Source organism: Vanacampus margaritifer, chromosome 11 (assembly GCF_051991255.1).
Source record: "Vanacampus margaritifer isolate UIUO_Vmar chromosome 11, RoL_Vmar_1.0, whole genome shotgun sequence".
In the NCBI taxonomy this organism is placed as follows: Eukaryota; Metazoa; Chordata; class Actinopteri; order Syngnathiformes; family Syngnathidae; genus Vanacampus; species Vanacampus margaritifer.
The window spans coordinates 17,995,493-18,019,963 of record NC_135442.1 but is presented as its reverse complement, the minus strand read 5'-3'; the positions used below and the strand labels follow the sequence as shown (position 1 = coordinate 18,019,963).

Below are 24,471 nucleotides of genomic sequence, written 5' to 3'. Positions count from 1 at the left end.
TAATGTAAAATCAGTACACTAAAAGATTCGCTTCAAACATTGGGGGCACAAACAAGGCGATTCATCCTAACATTATTATTAGCACCGTCCACGGCTTGTATATTTTACAGATGCGCGGCTGCTGTTTTAACAGTCAGGCCGCTGCATTTGTAAGCACCATAGTGGTACGTCGGTTAGAAGTGAGGAGCTCAGTGAAGAGCCAGGAAATTAAAATCATCGCTGTTTGTTAAATGTCATTATAAAAACACGTAAGTACCAATCACTATACGTATAGCACTTTAAAACTGACGTCCTGTTAAGTTTCGTCACGAATAATTATGGTGCTTAAGGGGCAACATAGTGGACGACGTGCTCCTTTTTTAGAAGCGCCACCGCACGTGGAACTACGCAGACGAAAATCACTCGAAAACTAGACATTAAATCAAAGTTAAATTGCATGTTGTAGTCGTTTTGAGCTCTTACCCGACTCAGTAAAGGACGCGTCCTCTCCCCTCTGTCAGTCGCAGTGGACTAATCCTGAGGCGCGCAAGGGGCAGGTTAGAGCTGTCCTAATTGTTTCGCTTTCGTTTTCTAACAAATGAAATAGCCCACCGTACTAGGAGTTTTCGTTTTATAATAAATGCTGAGTGTCGTTAAAGCTTAGTTTCCGTGAGCTAATGTTTTTGACCGTTTATGTTACAAAACACCACTTTGTAACGTGTTCTGAATCTTGCTTTGAACATTATGTTACCCGTTACTATATTTCAAACTAGATTTGTGACAAGTTTGACAACTCACTTGTACCTCGAGCGACAGCAAAACGAGAGACTGGGTGGGGGCGGCTCTGCGTGGAAGGCGTCACATTGCACTCTGGGACTTGTAGTATTTGCTCTGGCCGTGTTAATAGCACGCGTCGTGTAGCAGTAATAATAATAATGCACTTACGTCACATGAGAGCGATTACCAGATATCTATAAGAACAGAAAAAAATTGAAAGGAGCACAATCGACGACGACGAGATGCCGGCTAAACTCCTGCTGTTGCCCTGCGTGGTACTCTCTGCGCTACTGCTCTGCACTAGCCCCACCGAGGCTTGGTACAAGCAAGTGGCCGGTCCAAGCTACCACTCGGTGGGCAGGGCGTCCGGCTTGCTGTCAGGTATCCGGAGGTCACCGTACGTCCGGAGAGGAGCCGACATGGAGCCGTCAGAAAGTTTGTTTCCTGAAACGGAAGCGCTGCGTATTAGCCTGAAGACAATGGTCAGTGTTCTTTACTTTATAAGATACATAATTAATTAATATAACATAGTTTTTTTTATAAACTGATTGCACACATATATATATTTTTTTATAGTGTGTAGAAATTCATATTTCTATGATATGGTGTAGTAGATGAAGGATTATAATAAATTTTGTAATCTTTTGCGTGTTCAAATAAATCAAAGATGAGATTCTTGTGAAGAGGGTCCTTGCAAGGATGGATTTATTACAGAGATCTCCGGTCACACAATTGAATATCACCAAAGCAGTGTCATCTAAGAATGTGTGTCCCTCCCCTCAGGAGACACATCCCTTTATTACAATCCGAGTTTGTACAAAAACGCCTCTTCTCCTCCCATCAAATACAAAAATCAGATTACATTCTCACAGTATGCTAGGTTGATTTTTTACTTTTAGACAAAACAGAATCTCAATATGCCAGCTTGCACTTTCTTCACTTTTAGACGAAACAGGTTCTCAGTATGCCAGCTTGCACTTTCTCAAAACAGAATCTCAGTATGTCAGATTGAACTTTCTCAAGCAGGACACTGAATGGGAATTTAGACAAAACATGATAACAGATAGGTTAAGGTCGAGTTATATTGAGTTTAACATTATTTCACCTGCTCTACACATCTATAACTAAATTCAAAATGGTTAAAATATAAAATAAAGAATTAAAAATGTTAACAATGTTAACATAGACCATCCATGCAAATATAGGCTACAGTATTCCACAAATATGAATGTTTCTCTTCTACAACCCACATGTATAAGAGACATAGTGCCAAACTTGTTGAGTTGTGAACTCGTCTCTGGCGACAAGACAACAATCAGGTGCAAAGCGGACATCCTCCTCTCCCTGGACTCTGCTGACTGTGTGGAGGACTAAGACGTAACATGCAGCATTTTTTATTTTATTTTAGATTTTTGTATGTATGTGTGTGTACATAGTTGTGTTCATCAAATCATATATTATATCCTAACCAGAAATACAAACCAAATTCACTTGTTCGCCATTTGAATCAAATATAAAAACTTTCAAGTATTGTATGCTCCTGAAGCTACAAAAAAAAGTAAAATAAGGTAAAACTACCGTTTACCTCATGGCATTTTATAAATTGTGATAGGCTAGGTTTTAGATCGATGGACTACCGAGCAGTGATTCTTAATGTGTGGCACTTGTACCACAAGCTCTCTTGTGGTATGTGAATATCATGTTGTAAATGTTTCACTTTTAAGTTAAAAACATTTTCATTTCAAAGACTTTAAAATATATATATATATATATATATATATATATATATATATATATGAGTAACATTTTATTGTAACTTTTAGTTGCAATTCAGGTCAACAGAATTGTTGAATGCCGTTTTTGTTTTTCTATACAGTACAGCAGTGTTAATGTTTAAACTGCATAATGTTTCCCGGGCTTGTAATATTTAAAGCTGCTCTATAGGAAATTGAATTTTGAATCACTACTGCCACGTGTGGCCGAAAAATGAAACTACACACTCCTTTCTTCACATGCATGCTGTGCACATGACATCATCTGCAGACAGTAGGCGGCAAACTCAAACCTGAATCCAGTCTGAAAACTATTACGGGTGTACCCATTGTGAACGGCTAAGGTGTTTATCTGCTAATTAGATGTTTGAGTCATAAATGGTCAAATAAAATGGCTACTGTAAAGATATTTTCGAGCAAAATTCTACATACGTAGAGCAGCTTTAAAAAAAAAAAAAGAAGAAAAAGTAAGTAATGTAATGTCTTGTATTTGATTAATTGAATTTATAGCCTTATGTAGGGTGTTGCCTTGAGATATGAGTAATTTGTTTTGCAATCACATCATTTTCCCATCACTGAAATGAATGGAAATGTCAATCTGTTCTAGCCCGCTGTCTGTTTTTTTTTTTTTTTTTTAAAGGAAAAATCTTACTCCATAATAGTGGACTTCACAAAAAGTGATATACAGGTAATTAAATGGCATGTAAAGTATGAATCCGTTTGTACACGACGCTGCAATCCTATTCATTGTGCTGCTTCTTGGTGTGCTCAACTCAGCCACTGGGAGACAGTATAATGCAGTGCAGTCATGCAGACAAACTAAAAGTAACTACTGTACTACTATTACGGTGTGTGTGTTTTTGTTGTTGAAGTGACTATAGTGTAATGGTAGTCATTTCTCATAGAGAATAAATATATGCCAAGCCGTAAACATGCCTGTCAGTATTGTTGCATTACCTGAGACAAAGCAATGTGGTTGTTTCAAATGTGTGCAATTGTTTGTTATATTATGTGAATAAATTTCCCTGGGAGTGCCATTAAACAAGTTGAACAATTGCTGCTTATTGTGAAGTGAGTTGAATTGGGTTCATGGCTACCATACGACATTCACATTAAGTTTGCTCTCAAGCAACAAACAAAAAAGTGAGATCTCTCTCGCAACAAACAAGTCTGAATGAGGGCTCATATCTTGAAAAGTTGCATCGCTTGTGTGTCAAGGCAGCAATGTACTGTATTTTAATGTTCAACAGATAAGCTTTGTTTAGGTTGTACATAGTGTTTGTTAGGGGTGTTAGAAAAAAATTGATTCGGCAATATATTGCGATATTTCAGCGCGCAATTCTCGAATCGATTCGATATGCGTCCGAATCGATAAACATGAATTTTTTATGAGAATATTCAACAAAACGTCTTACTTAGGGTTAGGATTCACACATTTAGCATGGAAGAATGTTATATTAATAGAACATTAAGCCTTACAATTTGATTTCAGTGCTGTTCAGACAGAAACCGACTGCAACCTGTTTGCTAAATGCAGTGGCTCAGTTATAAGCCTGAAAAAAAAGCCAAAAGTGCCCAAATTAAATAAATGAATACACCAATAAATAAATAAATGTGTCATGAAATAATTAAATTTGTCATTTATTAATTAAATATGGAATTAAATAAACCAATAATTAAATAAATGTGTCATTAATTAAATTACCTACATATATATATATATATATATATATATATATATATATATATATATATATATATATATATATATATATATATATATATATATATATATGTTCCTGTGTTGCAGCGTTTCATGAATTTATTTTATCTGTCAAACTCGCCCGTCAAAGTTAGTTTTGTTTGCTCATATTGAGTGATCGAGGCTTGTTATTGTGCAAAACCAACATAAAAATAAGTGATATTTCTACTATTTCGCTAAAGTACAGTTTTGACTTGTAGGTGTTTCCATTGAAGAGTGATTTGCTTCTGAGGCGTAATTTTCGTAATGTCCCGCCTCGACTCTCGCGAGATCTCGCAATACTTGTAGGCGGTCATGTCACACTAACGGCTCCTCATGAACGTCACGAGAATAAATAGCATGCGTGCATGGAGCCGCGGCAGCCTTGACTCAATAAGACTAGTTGTCCCCTCAGGAAGCAATTCCAACACAAAAGCGAGTGGCTCTGTACTTCCTACTTCCTTTTCTTCCTTTTACCGGGCGGGGTCACATGACTACTGTTGAGCCTTCGTGGATAGTAAATCCGTCTGTCTTATGCTGCCCCCAGGTGGCCAAGGCGGGCACAGCAGAAGGAGCTGAAAAATGATTCTTCAATTGATGCAACGTGTGACACAGTCACAACTGACAAAAACTGTTTGATTCGATCTAATTATGTTTTGAATGTATCTTCAGATATAATACAATATTGTGGAGTGACTTGGGCATTCAAGTGTATTGGACTCTGTGTGTAATATGTACCTGTAGAAGGTAAGATGCAAGAGTTTGTTTATTGTGTTGTCCAGCTTGGCTTCATTTTGCAGTTAATAGATTTTTTTTTTAAATCAGGCACAAACAGTCTTGATTGATTGTGTGTGTGTGTGTGGGGGGGGGGGGGGGGGTTGTTACATAGTGGGGCCAACGTTCTGGGATTTCACAGAGTTGTGGGGCCAATTTGCTGGGCCCCACAAGTTTATACCTCTTTTTGAGGGTCAATACTTGGTTTTAGAGTTTAGGTTTGAATTGGGTTATGGTTGAGGTTAGGGTCAGCGATAGGGGTAGGCAATCATTTTTTAGGGTTGGGGTTAGGGGATGGGGCTAGGAAATGCATTATGTCAATGAGATGGCCCCACAAAGATAGTAAAAACAAAAGTGTGTGTGTGTCATTCCCTCTCGTGTTTTCTATCTTGCTTTTCCCGTTGTTGCTGTTTCTTCTTTGTCGAGTTCCATCACTTTTAATCATGCCAGATTTCAGTGGTGGATGTGGAAGGAAATTTGAGGATGCAGTTGGGCTGGCGCCTCAGATGCTGAGTTCATCATCCCAGAAAATTTATTGAACCAGGTTGGTTTGGGCTATACTACAGTGGATTTAAAAAGTGAGCAAACCACGATTAAAATACAATACTGTTTTTACTAGGGTAAGTCATTAAAATGTATTATTAGACTATATTTCAGTCTTTTGGGTAGGGGTCTACCTGTATTGGTCTTAATTTACAGGTTCAACATTGCTATTATTCAAGTGAGGGTACTTGAACAAAGTATATTGAAACAGATCTAACCAGCACATTGAAAAGTCCATCGTAGTTACAATGACAATAGCTTCATGTGATACATAAATTCTAAAAGGAAAGACAAATAGTTTTTTGTTGTTGATGTTTGAGTCCTCAGGGGAAAACTGGGAGATGGTCGTTGAGCAGAGGAGTCAGATACTCTCCGCTGTATGTAAGAGCAAGAAACTTTGGGGTGACACCCACGTCTCCAAGTTGCCCTTAGACAACATCTTTGTCTTGGACCGACACAACATATTGTTCTGCCAGACGCCTGATGAGAGTGACATTGAATGGAAGAAACTCCTCATTGTTTTAAGTGGTGAGTAGTATGAGGACACTGCGGGCCTGCCCCGCCTCTCATCACTGTCATCACAGGAAGTTACACACAGGTGAGTCACAGTCAACTTTGCCGTAATTACCACAATAGATCACGATTTGCGGGTAACACACATAATCAAGCCAATATTTGACTGTAGATGTCCAATTTAAGTCCACAAAGGTCAGATTACCAGATGTCTGGCAACAAATATGTTCTTTTTTTCCTTCCATGATTTCTTGTTTTTCTTAAAACAAAAAGAAAGCTTGTTGGCTTGCATGGAGGACTAAGAACAGTTCAAATTTTACAAAAACACAGAAAATGAGCATTTTACACAGGTTTTTCTAAACCACAATTTTAAAAGTAATGTCTGAGTTTTATTGGTTTATTATTATTATTATTGTTGTTGTTGTTATACTTGCATTAAAAGACAGGTACCAGAAATTATCTCCACGTAGAATTTTGGCTGGAGATTGTCATACAGAAGACGATATTCGGACGCCACGATATCGCCATCTCCTGGCCAGTATGATAAATTGTCGCAGTGACCACTTCCGGTAACCCAGAAACAAAAATACGGGCCGTTTTTTGATTTGTGTCTCCTGCTATATCCTATTTTCGTTTCTGAAATAAAACTGGTAACTCAAACTGCTATTGAGTCAGTGTCTCTTTTGGTCATTGGATATTCGTTTGAAAACTGATAGTAAAAATAAAAAAATTACTCATTTCATTTTTGTTATAAAACAAAAACACCAAAATTGAAATGAAGCTCAATTTTCTCGTTTGGTTGTCTGGAACGAGCAAGGAAAAGCCTGACAACAGTGTGATTATCAATTTTTATTTAGACAAACGTAAATAGGATACAGCACGAGGCACAAATCGAAAAAAACGGCTTTTCTTTTATTGCTACGCTTGTTAATGTTGACTGCCACCAAGTTCTAATAAACAATGCACTTTACACATGATCCTTTTCGATTGATAATTTGCTTGTTTTCACTGAACCCACGTAATATCGTTCTTGTATCAGTCTTGCAGTAGAGGCAAGTTAAATGAAATAACACAAAATAAAATCGAATAATATCACAAGTAGTTAAGTATGCAAGTAAATAAAATCAATATTAATACAATAATAACAATAAGTAGGGCAGTCCAGCCATCCATCTTTTTAAAGAATAATTAAATAAGTATCAATAAAATAACAAATTGCAGCATGCAGACGCCACAAAACACTGAAACAATGCAGTTTCATGCTGAGTCAAAAACCAAAGAATAGAGATGTCTGACAAAATCCACAAGATATGAAATTTTGTCTGTATCGTACAACCTTAAATCCAACCAGCGAAGGAACGCAACTGCTCGCCACTCGCAGATAAAAGGGGCTAGGTCGCAGAGTCATTCCTTCGGACATAGTTGTCTACAGAAATGCCATTCAGCTTTGTTGCTAATTCACTTTTGAGTTGAATAAATGCACACAGGACTGGACCATTGTTTTTCGTTTGTCTTTTAGATTTCATGGCGAACTGCTGCTTTTAAGTGACAGAAAATCTTTCTGAGCACTTGTCACAACGCCACTGTTCAGCCTGAAGAGTTAGGTTGAAGACATGCCCCCCACGCCCCTGTAATTTATTTCTGTAGCCGGGTGCGACGTATCAATTGTTGCGTTGGTGGCAGGGTTTAGTGGCAAGTCCATTTTTTGAGGGGCCGGGTGGGGTGTAGATGGGGCGGGGGGCGCCAAGGGAATATTTCGCCCAGGGCGCAAATCTAGACAAAACCGCCTCTGCACCATCTCCAAGAAAATTCCACAAACGGTACGTACACACGTGGAGATAATCGCTGGTAGGGTACCCGTCATTTACTGCAAGTATAATAATAATAATAATAATAATAATAATAATAATAATAATAAAACAACAAAAATCAGACATTACTTTTAAATTGTGGTTTGGAAAAGCCTGTGTAAAAATTTACTTTTTCTGTAGTATTATTGTCCAATTTGAACTGGAACTAGGGAAGACTTCAAGCTGTGATCCTATTGCGTTTTCCAGTCCACCATACCGCTACATTCATTTCCAAGGCAGATTTTGGGAAAATAAGAAAATAAAAACAATAATAATAAAAATAGACGAACATAAAATTTATTTTTTTTGTATTCAAACTTCCAGTAGCGCTTTAATACATTCTAACTGTTGGGGAGGAAAATTCGAAGTGTTATATTAAAAAAGACATAAAAATTATGCTGATACTCCAAAAACAGCCTCAAATTTACTTTGGGTGTATCTTTTTTTAGGCGTTTTAGGTAAAAATGGCATGACAACTCGGACAAAAATATTTGGTAGTACAATAATAAAAATAAATCTCAACAATGCTTTCATAACACCTGATCAAATGATTTTTGGAGAGCATGCATTAAAATTTCTCAAGAGCCTCTCTGTTAAAACATACAAGTGAAGCACAAGTCTCAATTCTCAAGATAATTGAATGCCCAATGGGTTAGGAAAAAACAAACAAACAATGAAACATCATTGTTGCTACCAAGCCTTTTGCACTCAAAAAAAGGAAGGAAAAATGTTGAACTATTTTTTTTCTCCTTTAATTCTCAGTCAATATACTTCTTCAAATGTGAGGTTCTTAATACTTCTCATTTCCTTATCTTTGTGTTTTAAGCAAAATAAGAGATCATGAAGATTGGACTTGGGGGAAGCATTTTTGGCAAGTTTCTGACATGCTACAAACGCACGAGTCAAACCCTGAGAAAGCAGTAATTACCAAACTTAAAGTGATAGTCGAGAATATGTCAGAAAAGTTTGAAGATATCTGTGATGGTGATGGACACACCTTGAACATTTCTCTATAGTCAAATTATTTTCTGTCTCAAGGGGCATTTTTTGACCAAGACTGTTTCATGATTTGTGTTTAAAAAAAAAAAAAAATATATATATATATATATATATATATATATATATATATATATATATACATATATACATATATATATATATATATATATATATACATATATACATATATATATATATATATATATATATATATATATATATATGGACCTGTGGCTGCATAGAACATATTGTAAATATTTTTTGGGTGTCTTGACATTATATTCACAAATGCGTACTATGTTCAACAGCTTAAAACATTACTTCAAGTTTTTCATGGTGAGGGATCCATTTGAGCGTCTCATTTCCACATTTAAAGACAAGTTCCTGTTTAACAAACCCTCCGAACCTTGGTACAAGTACACCATTGGACCTGCCATCATCCACAAATACAGGAAAGGCTTTCCCTACCTGGCTGATACTGGTTTAGTCTTTGATGGTGCAATTTGGCCAGCACATCCTCCACTGGGCAACCTACGTGGAATTGTGCGCGCCGTGCGACATCCACTACCATGTGGTAGGCCACCTGGAGACGTTGCCGCAAGATGCCGCCCATATTCTGATGAGAGCAGGTATTGAGCAGCTGGAGTCCTCCTTGGCCATCTCTCCTGGCGTCACACGCTACAACAAGACCAAGGTGGAGCGCTACTTCTCAGGAATCAGCAAGTGGGACATCCGACGCCTCTATGCACGCTATCGGGGCGACTTCTTTTTATTTGGATACCCAGCACCTGACCTTCTACTCAACACAACACAAGCTCCTCTGGCCATGGCATAATCAGCAGTGTTGCTTAAAGATGGATAAAGTCATTGTTACTTTACTGATTAACCGGTAGTTGATTTAAAATTTTAAGGTATAGTCAGCAGCTGGCGACACCGTCTCAAACATACAAAATAGTTTTGCAAACTTTTTTTGGGGGGGGAAGGTGTATTTTTTTACCATAATGTTTAGTAATAAAGGTCTTATGAAAAAGTTGAAAATTGTCTTATACAAAAAGGTACAAAGTATTTCACTTTTTTACGATGGAGTATCTTTAGAATTCACTTAAACTTTTTTGAAGTCTTTATACCTAACATATTTAACATTTAGAATGTACTTTGTTTATAAATATGATTATTAAAATCTTTCTAACACGTTCTGTTAATGTTCACAGCATAAGCGCAGCAAGGAGTGATTTTCAAATGCATTTGGCCACATAAAATTAAAAATGTTTGGATTGTTCCACACTGTTATGGCATTCAATGTAATACATATAATTGTACTGTATACATATTTACAAGTCACTCTAAATGTGCACATTATATTTTTAATGTCTCAGCATCATTTTCAGGTCTTGAGAGAAAGTTTGAATGCTTTTTAAACAATCCTCCCAATCAGTTATATAGTTTTCACAAATAAAAAAATATTTTTTTTAGTTCCAAATGATGCACAGCATTTAAATGTAAAGAACTGAAAAAAGTTACCTGGAATGTAGGACCTCTATTTTTTTGGGTTTATAATTGGACCATTCTTTTTTTGTATTTTGCTCATTAGTTTCTCCCCTTTGATATCCATTATGCAAAGCAATTTCTTGCAGCCTAAGAAGGCGCATTGTCATGCATGAAGAGGACTTAGTTCTGGTTTTTATTTTGTACCATGGAAGATATACTTTTCAGAGGCTATTTCTCCAACTCTAAGGGCTCTCTCCCCATGATTATGCTTCAAAACATGACAGCAATACCTCCTTGCAGCCTTGTTGGGACAGGGTGTCCATCCACCAAACATATAATACTGACTCCATCTTCACTATCCATAGCTGTACAGCACTCTTCAGTGAACAACCTCATGCTCCAATCATTGGCTACCATGGGCCTAAAAAGGGGAAAAACTCAAAATGATGTGGCCTACATGCTGCCCTGACCCCGCTTCAACCCCGTTCACAACCTTTTGGAGCCTCCTCAAGCAAAGATCTATGAGGGCGGCAGACAGTTCACATCCAAACAGCAGCTTCAAATAAATTCAAGCAAGAATCTGCAAAAACTCAAGTTCAAGTAATGCAAGACTTGCAAAGCTGCTGGGTCCTTTGTTAAAATGCAACTTAATCTGTTAGGATATTTTGGATTGAAAATCGCTTTTCATTAACAGCAAATACAACCATCCTACTGCTGCAAATTCAACACATGGCAAGTTTCAGTTCTTTACAACCTAGAAAATGTCAAACTGTTAATCATAATTTTGACCAGTACAATTTAATAAACGTTTTTAATTTTTTGGAGAGAAAATCAAGTTGTTCTCCAACAGTTGACTCAAAGGTTATGCTGAGCTATATAGACTATAACATTTTGATAAAAACATGCATGGTCATTTGGGACACGGTGAACTGCAATCCTGTACACACTTACACAAAAGTAATAAATTCTTAAGGCACCTCAATTATTGAGGTTATATTTCCCATGGTTTTAAGTAGTGTTGTTCCGATACCGTTTTTGGGCCCCCAATACCAGTCCAATTTATATCTAGTTTTGCAGTACCGGCGTACCGATAACTCGGCTTTTATTTTACAACATGATTAAGCTGCCCTGCCATTGGTACAGAGCGTTCAAGGGCCAATAAGATATCTTGGCTCGGCATGGAGTGAACACGCCACACATCAATGAATGTCATGCAAAAGCAAGACACAAGATGCTGCATCCAAAGTCCTATATTAGTGTTGTAAATAATGGTATCGGCATGTAACTTGTTAGTACTTGCCGACGCCACTGTTTTTGTTGTTGTTGCCCTAAAAAACAACAACAACACAATGGTAACTTGCTAGTTTTCTAGAGTTCATGGAGAAGGGGCTGGGGTGCTCTCATCGTCACGTCAACTTGCTACGGAGGCAAGGTCAATTTGCGACTGTAGAGGTAGGCAAGGGGGAGGGTGGCGAGGGATATACCACTGATCTGAATATATGACTGTATATATATATATACATACATACAGCCAAACATGCCCGCAAGCCGTTGAAGTCACAGGGTGGCCATCTTGCTCCTCCCATCTTGGGAGCAGACTACTGTATAAACTATACGGTATACGTACAGATTAGACATATACAGCTCGTAGGCAGTTAGTATAGGGGCGGGGTGGTCACTATTTTTTAACAAGTAAAAAAAAACAAAAAACAAGTGGACGGTATGTGCTGCTTTGAAGACCTCCTTTTTCTTCAGTTTCTTAGACCCCAATATTAGATTTGGCAGAGGCATCTTTTGTTGAATTATAGTTATAATTATTTAATAAAAAGAATATACACAAGTTTCTTCCTCATTAATCATGTAATTTATACATGTATTTAAGGCAAATTGTAAAATGTCTAAAGTTTTCTTGTTTATGTTTAACAAATTTAAAACATCATAAATCATGCTGTTTCTGTTAAGTACTGTTTCAAATGTTCTCCAATTTCGATACTATAAATGTATAGGATCTTATGCCGAGAAACAATTCTTGGGAGGAGCAATATGCAGCCTTGCGGTTTCAAAAGTCTTGGCCTATCGGCTATACCAGGGGTGGGCAAACTTTTTGACTTGCGGGCCACAATGGGTTTGAAATTTTGACAGATGGGCCGGACCAGGAGCATTTGGACCTCATAGCACAGTAAAAACACACAGATAAATGTACCGTCTCTGACCACTTTTCCATCTCCGTGGTGGACGCATAGCACACGGTGTTTTTGCAGCAGCTCAAAAAGAAGCCAAAAGCCAACAAGGAAACGCTCATAGAAGTGCTCGACGCACGCCCCGGGGATGTATTCACCAATATCAACAGTCTCCTGCATGCGCGCTCCTCACCTCCCCCATGACAACATGTAGAAAGACTATCTTCAGCTGTCAAAAGGATCAAAACACGCAACAGTGCCACAATGTTGACTGATAGACTGAACTATTTGTCCCTGCTTTCTTTCAAAAAAGAATTGACCGATTCTCTGGACTATCAGGACATTATTGCTGTGTTCAACACAAAACCGTGCCGTCTCCTGCTGTAAATGTCCAAATCCAAATCCAATAAGATAAGACAAGATCCACTGATTGTCACACCCATCTAAGTGGGGCGAAATTTGTTCTCCGTATTTGACCCATCCCCTGAGGGAGCGGTGAGCAGCAACAGCGCCGTGCTCGGGAATCATGTGGTGATCTAACCTCCCAATTCCAACCCTTAATGCTGAGTGTCAAGCAGAGTGGCAATCGGTCCCATTTTTATAGTCTTTGGTATGACCCGGCCGGTAATTGAACCCACAACCTCCCAGTCTCAGGGCGGACACTCTAACCTCTCGGCCACTGAGCTGAACAAAAAAAAAAAAATATATATATTTTTTCTAGCCTTATTGGATAAGTTCGGCGGGCCGGATTGAAACGCATAACGGGCCGGGGTTTGCCCATGTCTGGGCTATACAGTCATATATTCAGATCAGTGGGATAGACAAACTTTTTTACGCCACGTGAAGCTGATGGATCAAAAGTACAATGGAAAAGAAGCCATAGGGTGCACAAAAAGGGTTTAGAAAAAGAAAAGGAGAGGAGAAACAGAAAAGGTAGGCCGATTTCTATAGGCCTAAATTTTGCAGGTTTTGCATGTTGCCCTTCTCCAACACAGTTGATATATGATCAGCTCATCAGCAAGCTCTGCATGAGCCTGAAAACGATCTGTTGATTGGAATCAGCTTATGTTGGAAGTGAGAAACCTCCAAAATCTGCAGGACTCCAGCCCTCAAAGACCGAGATTGCCCACCTCCGATATAGCAGGTAGGATTTACTTTTATATACAATACTGTGCAAAAAGCTGGAGGGTTTCATTCACTTGGGAGGAAATCGTGAATAGAAAAAGTAACCGGTATGCATTGTTTACGTTTTTATATCCCGTCCCCCGTAAAGAGGTTTCCGGTTGCCTTTAGGAATAATGACTACCGCCGGCGATGGTATGGAGGGGAATTACTTCTCGCACCTGCGCTGAAGGTAGACAATAGGCGGTGTGTATTTACGTAATTTTTTTACGCGACGTGCTTACTTCTGGGCCAACGCCACAGGGAGGAAGGCGTCGGTCACATTTGGCCGACGTCGGATACTTTGACATGACATTTTGTAAGATACGTGTGATATAGATTTTTTAATAATTTCTAGTGTGTTATTATTAAGCTTGTAGAACGTAGTTGAGGTCCACTATGTGACAGAAGCGTCTCGCTTGGCTTGTTATCATCAGCATCAATCAAACAGTTGTACAATAGTTTTTGCAGGATGATGTGTCATTGATGATTTTGCAGGCTAGAAAAGTCAAGTTTTAGATAGCATTTCACACCAGTTGTTAATGTTAATTCCAGTTCTAAACTGTGTGAAAAACCCAGATTGATAAATAGTTAACTGTTTTTTGTTCTAGTAAAATTTTTCTGTTATGATTACATGCACTGAAATAATGTGTTGGAAGCGGGTGGCAAGTCCATTTTTAGTGGAGGTGTGGGGGCTCGATGGTTATGGGGGGAGGGGGATATGCGGAGTGGGTTATGTGTGTGCTTATGTGGGTGAGGGTGTGTGTGTGTGTGTGGGGGGGGGGGGGGGGGGCGTGCCCAGGGAATGTTCGCCCAGGGCGCAAATCTAGCCAGAACCGCCTCTGGAGGTGGACAAGAGAATGTGCATAATATTATAATAATGTTGATGTGATGATTGGTCACTGTTGTCAGACACTGGGTGACAGTAGAACGTGACAAAACTGTCACGTGTGGTCACGGAGCAGCGTGGTGTCTGTCGGCGTGTGGAGTGGAGGACCCAAAATGCAGGAGAACCACAGCAGGAGTGCGGGCGAGACTGGCGTGCTTTATTTTACAGAAAACACTAAGCGAGGAACTGGTTAGCATAAAATAAACAAGGAACTGAAAAGGTACAAAATCAAAATGACAGACAGACGGAACGGGAACCGGTGGCGGCCGCAGGACATGCGCCGCCAGAACTGGAAGCGGGCGCTGTACGGGGGCCGCCAGAACTGGCAACGGGCGCTCAACTAGCGCCGCCAGAAACACTGGCAACGTGCGCTACGCGAGCGCCGCCAGAACATCGGCAACGGGTGCTGCCATCAGCGCCGCCGGAAACACTGGCAACGGGCGCTACATGAGCGCCGCCAGAACATCGGCAACGGGCGCTGCACGAGCGCCGCCAGAACTGGCCACGGGCGCTCCGCATGCGCCGCCGGAAACTGGAAACGGGCGCTGCATGCGCACCGCCGAAACTGGAACGGTACCTGCCTCTTGGTCCGCTGGGTCTGTTTATGGTGGGATCATTCTGTCACGGTGTGGTCACGGAGCGGCGTGGTGTCTGTTGGCGTGTGGAGTGGAGGACCCAAAATGTAGGGAGGCAGGAGAACCACAGCAGGAGTGCGGGCAAGACTGGCGTGCTTTATTTTACAGAAAACACTAACCGAGGAACTGGTTAGCATAAAATAAACAAGGAATTGAAAAGGTACAAAATCAAAATGACAGACAGAACTCCGGGCGTGACTGTGACAAGCAGCAATGATCCCACACGGACTGATCACCACCCGGGATGCACCCACACTAATTGGGTAACTAGCCACACCTGGGGCCAGGCACAAGTGGCTGAGGGCCCGGATTGGTCAACCAAACCGGGAACCCACTCAGGCCCTCAACCAAAGCCAGATCTCCCCAGACATGACAAAAACAAGCCAGGAAATATAATTACGAGGCTTGCGTCTTTCCCTCTATGACATTGACGTGGTGACATGAGGAGAAAAAGCAGGTCACACACAAAAAGTGGTTGAGGCAAAACGTGTGAAATGTGTAGTCATGTAAAACGGGTTAAATCACTACTGAGTTTTTTAGAGGGGTGAATTTTACTGCTGACATCATTTTCACATAAAGACCTTTCATATAGCAGTAAGTGCCCATGTTCATCTCAATCAAGCGTCCCGTTAAGGCAGGGATGGGCAAACTCGGTCCTCGAGGGCCAGAGTCCTGCAGGTTTTGGAGGTTTCCCTCTTCCAACACAATCAGGCTTATTCAGAGCGGATCATATATCAGCTGTGTTGGAGAAAGGAAACATCCAAAACCTCGAGGACCGACTTTGCCCATCCCTGCTTGAAGGCATTGTTGTCCAATATTGTCCATATGTTATTTGGTATGGTAAGGTTTACTTGGAAGTTGACCTTCTCCCTGCGTGTCACGTCCATACCTAGCATGAACAAGTGTTGCTGTGGCTGGCTTGACTGTCTTTTTGACCAAATGAGCGCATACCTGAGGCATTTTTTATGCCTTTAAAAAAAACCACACAAAAAACGAGGTACTTGAATTACTCAAGCACTCGTTTCACCCCAACAGCATTTTGATTCAGCATTTTACATTGAAGCAGAGAGAAAACACTGCATGAACAAATTAACTTGAGAGACCACGTGTATATATTGTTAAAGTTAGATTTTATGTTTGAATTTGAATTATTTTAAATCTTATTGATGCACATTTTAAACAAAAGAATTTCACATTCAAAGTATGACATTGACATTGACATTTTCTTCAAAACCTCTATACCGTCACAGGTGCGGAGTGGAGAACCCAAACGCAGGGATGCATGTTAAACTGAACACGATTTATTTAACAAACACACTACCAGGGTACTGGGTAAACAAAACCAACAAAGATCTTAAAAGACCAAAAATCAAAGTAACAACAAAACACCAGTGGTGACAGCGACAATGATCCAACCAAGACTGAACAAAACCAGGGAACTAAATACAAGCCAACTGACGAGACAACGAGAGACACCTGGACAAGACACAAATGCCTGGGGGAGATGATTGATGACACAAGGGAACAGGATGACGAGTACAGGTGCAAACAAAACCTCACAAGTCAGAGAGGACACCAATCATAACAGTATAAATGTAATACTTTTAAAAATTAATTTCCCCACTTGCTGTCAACAGAAGATGACATCACCTGTGCGCAAGAAGTAGGGAACGACCTGATCATGGCTCACCTGTTTTCTGGGTTTGGTCAGCAAACTGAGGCATGATTGGTTGCTACCTACTTCCTCAGCACTGGTGAAGTCATCTTCAGTCAACAACAAGTGGGGGGAAAAAGTTTTTAAAAGTATTAATTGCAAATGAAAACTAATGAAGTTATCAAATTCATTCTGGACAAAATATTTCGTTTTTGTGTTTATTTCAGGCAACAATACCAATTTACACTGGGAACAAAGACGTAGATGTTAAATGTAGAAACAAGGTGCCTGAAAGCGAGTGGGTGAATCCCACCTCTTTTTACACATTTAATGTAAAACATAAAAACAATCACCACTTCCGTCAAAAATTAAGTTGCAACTTTTTGTTTCAAAACTGATTAGGCATCATGGACACAATATAACAAAAATACAAAATTATTCACACATGAGTGTTGCCACAGGTAAAGAATTGTTAATTGCATTACATCAGTAAAGTTTCTACCAACATTGGTTACTAAGAAAACAATACATGTAATGGTAAGGATAGCGCATACCACACTGGTAAATACGTACCAACAATGGTAAGAATATGACACACAAAAGTTGACACTAGGAAAACAGACCAAATCTGATGTTCTAAAGGTATGAATCTGAAAAGTATAAAGGCATTGCAAAATATTAACTTTTTACTTTTGAAAATGGCTCAATGAGTCAAGTATACCTTTAATACATAACATGCGGAAGAAATTCGACTGAATGGTCAAAACACATTTACATTTAAAGTAGAGCCGTCAAACGATTGCATTTATCAATCAGACTAATCACATTTTAGAATTTTGATTAATCACGATTTATCGCTTAATTAACTCTTTGACTGCCAAAAACGTTAAATGACGTTTAGTAAAAACGCCAAGGACATTAAAAGACGTTCTCCAATTTTATTTTTATTTTTTTTTTTGGAAACGGGTGGAGGAAAGCCTTGCCCAGCTGTGGTGAAAGTTTCAAGCAGATCTAGTTAGCCTAATGACTATTTTTGGCCCCTAGATGGCAGCAATGACTCTCTTTTGACAAGATTGGGTAGGCGTCAGTAGAAGACGTGAGGCGGAGCTAGAGGGGACAATGGCTGGGGAAGGGAAGAGAACATGGCGACCGGTTGCAAGCAGCTCACGCTCGAGCATTTTTTTTCAAAGACGAAAAGCATCGACCAACGCTAAAGAGCACATTGATGACGACGATGATCATCATCGATGATGATGATGGTGACTCCGAGGTTGGAAGCGTTGACGCGGCAGTAGAAGACGTGAGGCGGAGCTAGATGGCTGAGGAAGCGAACAATGGCGACCGGCAGCTCACACTTGGGAATTTTTTTCAAAGACGAAAGGCATCGACCAACGCTAAAGAGAACATTGATGACGACGATGATCATCATCGATGATGATGATTGTGACTCCGAGGTTGACGCCGAAGTTGGAAGCGCTGACGCGGCGGCTATGACGAGGTTCACGGGCTAGTGATGCTAACACCGGAAAACGCAGAGCACAACCGAGCACGCTCAGGCGGACGTTCAATCAGACGACGAAGAGTACCCCGAGTCCAATGTATATTCATCGGAGGAGTGGGTACAGTCTGCTACTTGCTATTCCCCGGAAAAAAAGGCCGTCAAGAAAGTGTAACGTCTGCACGCGAAACGGACAATCGAAGTGAAACGTATCTGTTGTGCAAATCCTGCTCCCTCTCCTTGCACGCAGGGCAGTGTTACAAAAAGAAAAACTGTATTTGAAACATCCACATAATTGTAAATAGTACCACAGTTGCACACATTTGTAAATAGTTTGCGAAATAGTTTTGTCAAATTGTTACACTGTTGAATGGAAATAAACACTTTTTCATTGTTGGTGTATTGCAGAAGTAAAGCACTATTTAGGTGTTTGTGGCATCATTCATGGACAAAAAGAAGTGTAGAATTCACTAGAGTGCATGAAATAACATCGTTTCACAAGAAGCTCTTTTTCTCTGCTTTTTGTTTCAAAACAGAGCATTTTGGTGAAACTAACCATTTTCTATTGTTGATTACTGAAGAACGGAATAAGGTAGAAACAAACTTTTTCTGATGAAAGATGAGAGTTCAATGTTTCATTTGGTAGTATAAATGTTTCCATAGTCCAAACACAACATTTTCTGTGGACCTTGAAAGATCAGTCAAAATGCTTAAATCGGCTGGCACTGGCGACATCCCGTTTCTGAAAACGTCTGGCAGTCAAAGAGTTAAAAAGTAAAGGACGGGAGCTTAAAGGGACCTCATTTGGAATGAATGACCAATTCCCTAGAGAGATTAATGAGCGGCGAAAGGTCCTGTTTCCTATAATGAAACAAAATAGGCAGGAGGGTAAACGGACTATGATAGTCGTTGATAAACTATACATCGATGGCCAACTATTCCGGAACCCCAACTCCACTCCCTGGCTGTTCTAATTGGCATTGATGGAACTAAACTTTGTTTGATTATTAGATGTATACATATACTGTATATGTGGTTATAAAACCTAAAATATGAATACTCATTATGTTTAGGCTATATTATAAATATAATAATAATACATAACTATATCTAAAGTATATTTAAACAAAAAATCTCGCTTGGGTTACCAGTTTCTGGAGTACTTTAATGCTGTTTAATTCCCCACTAACTTCCTTCACTTTCACCTCCCTACCCGTTTTTTCACTGCTATATTTACTTACACATTTCCTCATATTTTACACACATTATATAAATCACCTAACTACTTTGATTCTATCCTATAACATGCCAATATTGACAAATGTCCTATGCAGATATATACACAGGACTGAGTCTATATTGTTTGTATGCATAAATTAGTTCTGGTTTCCTGGAATGTTTGTGGCGCTCGCTCACAGGCAAAAAGAATAAAAACTTTAGACCATCTCTTAAAGTTAAAAGCAGATATTTGCCTCCTGCAAGAAACCCACCTACAAAAATCTGAAGAAAAATTAATTATTGATAAGAATTTTAGCCAAGCATACTCTGCCCCTTATAACAGTAGACAAAGAGGAGTCTGTATACTCATACATAAGAATTTACTCTTTACTTTAAATAATACAATAACAGACCCAGAGGGCCGATACATTATTATTCAGGTAACTATATTTAATAAAATATATAGATTTGGCAATTTATATGCCCCTAATAATGATGATCCGGCCTTTTTTCATGAATTTTTCTCTCAGCTGTTTGATTTAGCAGCGAACTCTACTATTATTATTGGAGGAGACTTTAACACAGTCTTAAATCCATTAATAGACCGTTCTAATAACACAACATGTATAAGGCGATTACAATCTACTAAAGTAATAGGGGAATATATGGATGATTTTGGCCTCGTCGACAACTGGAGACTTAAAAACCCAAATAAGAAGGAATTTACTTTTTTTTCCGCTGTGCACCGGTCTTTTTCAAGAATTGATTATTTTCTTACAAATAACTCTATTGCTGATAAAACTGTTACAAAAATACATCCTATTATTATTAGTGACCATGCACCAGTCTCACTTTCCCTACAAGTTGATTATACCTTTAAACCACCACCAACATGGCGTTTTAACATCTCTCTGCTAAACGATGCAGAGTTTGATAAAATTATAAGGAAAGAGTGGGCAGACTTTTTGGAAATAAATGACTCTCCAGGCCTATCGCCATCTCTTCTCTGGGAAGCTGGGAAAGCAGTAATTAGAGGTAAAATTATATCATATTCATCTTATAAAAAGAAACAGAATCAAAAATTTGAAAAAGACTTGGAAGATAAAATTAAACAACTGACGGATGAGTACGTAATAAACCCAAATAACCAAATATGGACTGACTTACAAAATACAAAAATACAGTTAGACAATATGCTAACTAAAAAGACAGAGTTTATAATACAACAATTGAGATACAACAACTTTGAATATAATAACAAATCAGGTAAATTTCTTGCAAACCAACTTCAACGCAATCGGGAAAAATCTCTTATAACGGCTATTAAAGGGACAACTGGTGAATGTACACAATCACCAGAAGAAATTAATCAAATTTTTTATAACTATTATCGCAACCTATACTCAGAAACTAACAAGCCTAACCCTGAGCATATTGAGGCATTCCTCAGTAGCTTAAATATGCCTCTACTGAATATAAAGATAGGTTAGAGGCGCCACTCACTATAAACGAGTTGTACAGTGCTCTAGATAATATGCCTAATGGCAAAGCACCTGGCCCAGATGGTTATCCGGCTATATTTTTTAAGCACTACTGGTTAATGCTTGCTCCACTATTCTTAAGAGTAGTAACAGAAATTAAAACTAATGGTTACATACGTCCACATATGAATACAGCAGCAATTAAACTTTTATTAAAGCCAGAAAAAGACCCCACCCTTCCATCAAGTTACCGTCCGATTTCACTAATTAACACTGATATTAAAATTATCACTAAGGCTTTCACATCTAGACTAGAAACAGTAATCTCGACAATTATTCATAGCGACCAAACAGGCTTTATTAAAGATTGGCACTCTACTAATAATATTAGGAGGCTCTTTAACCTTATTAGCATGTCCCAGCGGCATGATAAAAAGGCAGTTATTATATCATTGGATGCAGAAAAAGCTTTCGACAAAGTTAACTGGTCCTTCCTCTTTGCTGTTTTAAATAAATTTGGCTTTGGGAAATCATTTATCCACTGGGTGTCAGTATTACATGATTCTCCCAAAGCTACAGTTACTACTAATGGGATTATATCTAAGAGCTTTACTTTACAGAGAGGCACAAGACAGGGATGCCCACTATCCCCTTTATTATTTGCAATATTTATTGAGCCACTTGCATTAGCCATACGCCAGGAAAGAAGGATTCAAGGAATTCACTCTGGGATAACAGAACATAAAATTAATCTATATGCCGATGATATTTTACTTTATTTAGAAAGCCCGGCGATTTCGTTAGGGGAAGTATTTAACTTAATCACTAAATTCTCACAGTTATCAGATTATTCTATTAACTGGACAAAATCAACACTTCTACCTATTACAGAAAATTCATGGAACCCTGCAAGCCAGGACCCACACTACTCATTTCCTGTAGGTAATTTAAAATACTTAGGCATAAAAATCTCACCTAAATTAACTGATTTAATTAATTTAAACTTTTCTCCACTTCTGGATAACATTCATAGTGACTTGGAACGCTGGAATAATCTTCCTATTTCTTTAATAGGATGAATAGCCACCATTAAAATGAAAGTTTTACCTAAAATAAATTATTTTTTCTCAATGATTCCATTTAAACCTACGGCTAACTGGTTCCAGTTGTTGGACTCAGCCGTTCCAAAATTTTACTGGAATAAAAAAAAGCAAAGATTAGTCTATCTACTCTTCAGAAAAGTAAATCCAAAGGTGGTCTAGAGGCACCAAATTTTATGTACTACTATATAGCTAACCAGCTACAATATATCGTTCTATGGGCACAACCCAACAGAGACACTAACTGTTGGCTGGAACTAGAACAGAAGGATTGTAATAACCTCAGACTTCTAGATTTACTCTTTATTACAACATCGATTAAGCGACATAATTGTAATAATTGTAAAAACCCAATGAGTGCAGTGCCCCGTCCTGCTGCGTTGGGTTGGGGGCGCGGACCGCGTTGGGGTGGAGGGCGCTCCTGCTCCTGGGTTTGCTCTCCGGCCAGTGGCCCCTGCGGGGCCCGGGGGTCGTCCTTTGGTGCTGCCACGGCCTGGAGGGCCCTGAGGTGTTGCGCTCGCTCTGTCCTGGCGGAGTTTCTTTGGTCCTTCTTCGGGTCTCCTGACGGCCCCACGAGTCTGGCTGGATTCTGAAGTGTTTGGTTTAGGTGAACGGTATGGGATTTTTTTTTTCCACGCACGCATGCACGCACACACACACACGCACAAACACACACCCACATACCAAAAAAAAAAAAAAAAAAAGGAGAACAATGATGATGACATGTCAAATGATCAATACTGAGCTCTCCAAGAAAGAAAAAAAAAGAGTTAAAAAGGTTTTTTTAATCAAAATTTTTTGCCCACCAAATTTAAAGAGCTCTTGTTATGTGTTAATTTTTTTCAACATTTAATGTCATGAGGGCGTCTTCAAAAAACTTTACCCACTGCTCATGCTCATCCTCCTTTTTCTAATCAGTTAATTACTTGCATAATTTAAAATGATTTAAAAAAAAGAGAGCCCGATAGTTTGACATGAACAAATATTCTGAATGTCATACGCAAACATTTATTAAATGCTTTACTTTAATGCATGTAGTTATGTTTATTGCTCAAACACAACCTAACCTTTAACGTAATCAACCGCTGTCAAGATAAAGCATAATCTTAAAAACTGAAATTTTTACATTATCTACAAGTTAAAAATATGATAAAGAAAAAAATTCCAACACTTCGGGGTACGCTCTAACCGCCTGTTTTAGCTAAAGATATTAACAAGCTTTCTCTGACAACAACAAAAAAAAAACTTTCTAAAATATATAAGTTACTTTCATATACGGATAAAATGTCTTTACCCATCTCGAAATGGGAGACAGACTTGTCTATAGCACTGGAATCTGACTTTTGGATTCAAGTTTGTGAAAACGCATTTAAAATGATAAAACACACAAATTTACAACTTATCCAATATAAAATTATTCACAGAACATACATGACTCAATATATGATGAAGAAAATGGGACTCTCAGACTCCGACATTTGTCTCCAATGTTTACAAAACACTACAGACACTTATGTTCATGCTTTATGATTATGTACTCCGGTTATGTATTTCTGGACTAAAGTCTTAGAAAAACTTTCCGCTATTTTGGACTGTAGGATAACTTTATCTCCAAACTTGTGTTTGCCAGGTGACCTAACAACAACTGACTTACCACATAAACAATTTCAATCTACACTTGTAGCCCTTACTATCGCAAAAAAAAAACAATTCTTGTTAACTGGAAAAATAAACAAACTCTGAATATCGACCAATGGTCTAACCTCCTCATAAATCACATTTTAATGGAAAAAATATCTGCCTCAAATAAAAACCAAATATCAAAATTTATAGAAACATGGTCTAAGTATATAGAATTTTTTAACCTAATTCTGGTTACTTAATTCTTTCTGTTAGCGAGAGCCACCACATCGTGATAACTTACATAGATGTTTCTGCATTTGGCAATTTATTATTATATTATATTATTAGTATGGGATTTTTTTTAATAGGCTTTAGGTGAACTGATGAATACACACACGCTCGCACGCACGCACGCACGCACACACATACACATTCTCACTAACATACAAAAAACTTTTGAAAATGAACTGAAGTAAATCTTCTGTTTCAATTTAATTATAACTGTTTTGATTTAGTTATAACTATTTAGAATTGGATGAAATTGCTTTGATTTACTTATTATAGTTCTGTGTGTGAGTTTAAATGTGCTCTTCTCT

General features: G+C 38.7%; 1 protein-coding gene and 1 pseudogene across 1 annotated transcript; both read left to right on the top strand.

The window, feature by feature from the left end:
* The first annotated feature begins 862 nt into the window (after positions 1-862).
* Positions 863-3,515, top strand: LOC144060453 (neuropeptide B-like). The gene is made up of 2 exons (XM_077580044.1): positions 863-1,238; positions 1,933-3,515. The coding sequence occupies exons 1-2, from the start codon at positions 999-1,001 to the stop codon at positions 2,128-2,130; spliced, it is 438 nt and encodes a 145-aa protein (XP_077436170.1). The 5' UTR covers positions 863-998; the 3' UTR covers positions 2,131-3,515.
* A 2,382-nt stretch (positions 3,516-5,897) lies between these two features.
* On the top strand, positions 5,898-9,783 carry LOC144060452 (carbohydrate sulfotransferase 10-like; annotated as a pseudogene).
* The last annotated feature ends 14,688 nt before the right edge of the window (positions 9,784-24,471 follow it).

Coding starts and splice junctions, on each gene's coding strand:
- LOC144060453 (XM_077580044.1), top strand. CDS start 999: ATGCCGGCTAAACTCCTGCTGTTGCCCTGCGTGGTACTCTCTGCGCTA. Junction 1,239..1,932: donor GTATTAGCCTGAAGACAATG/GTCAGTGTTCTT, acceptor AATGTTAACAAT/GTTAACATAGACCATCCATG.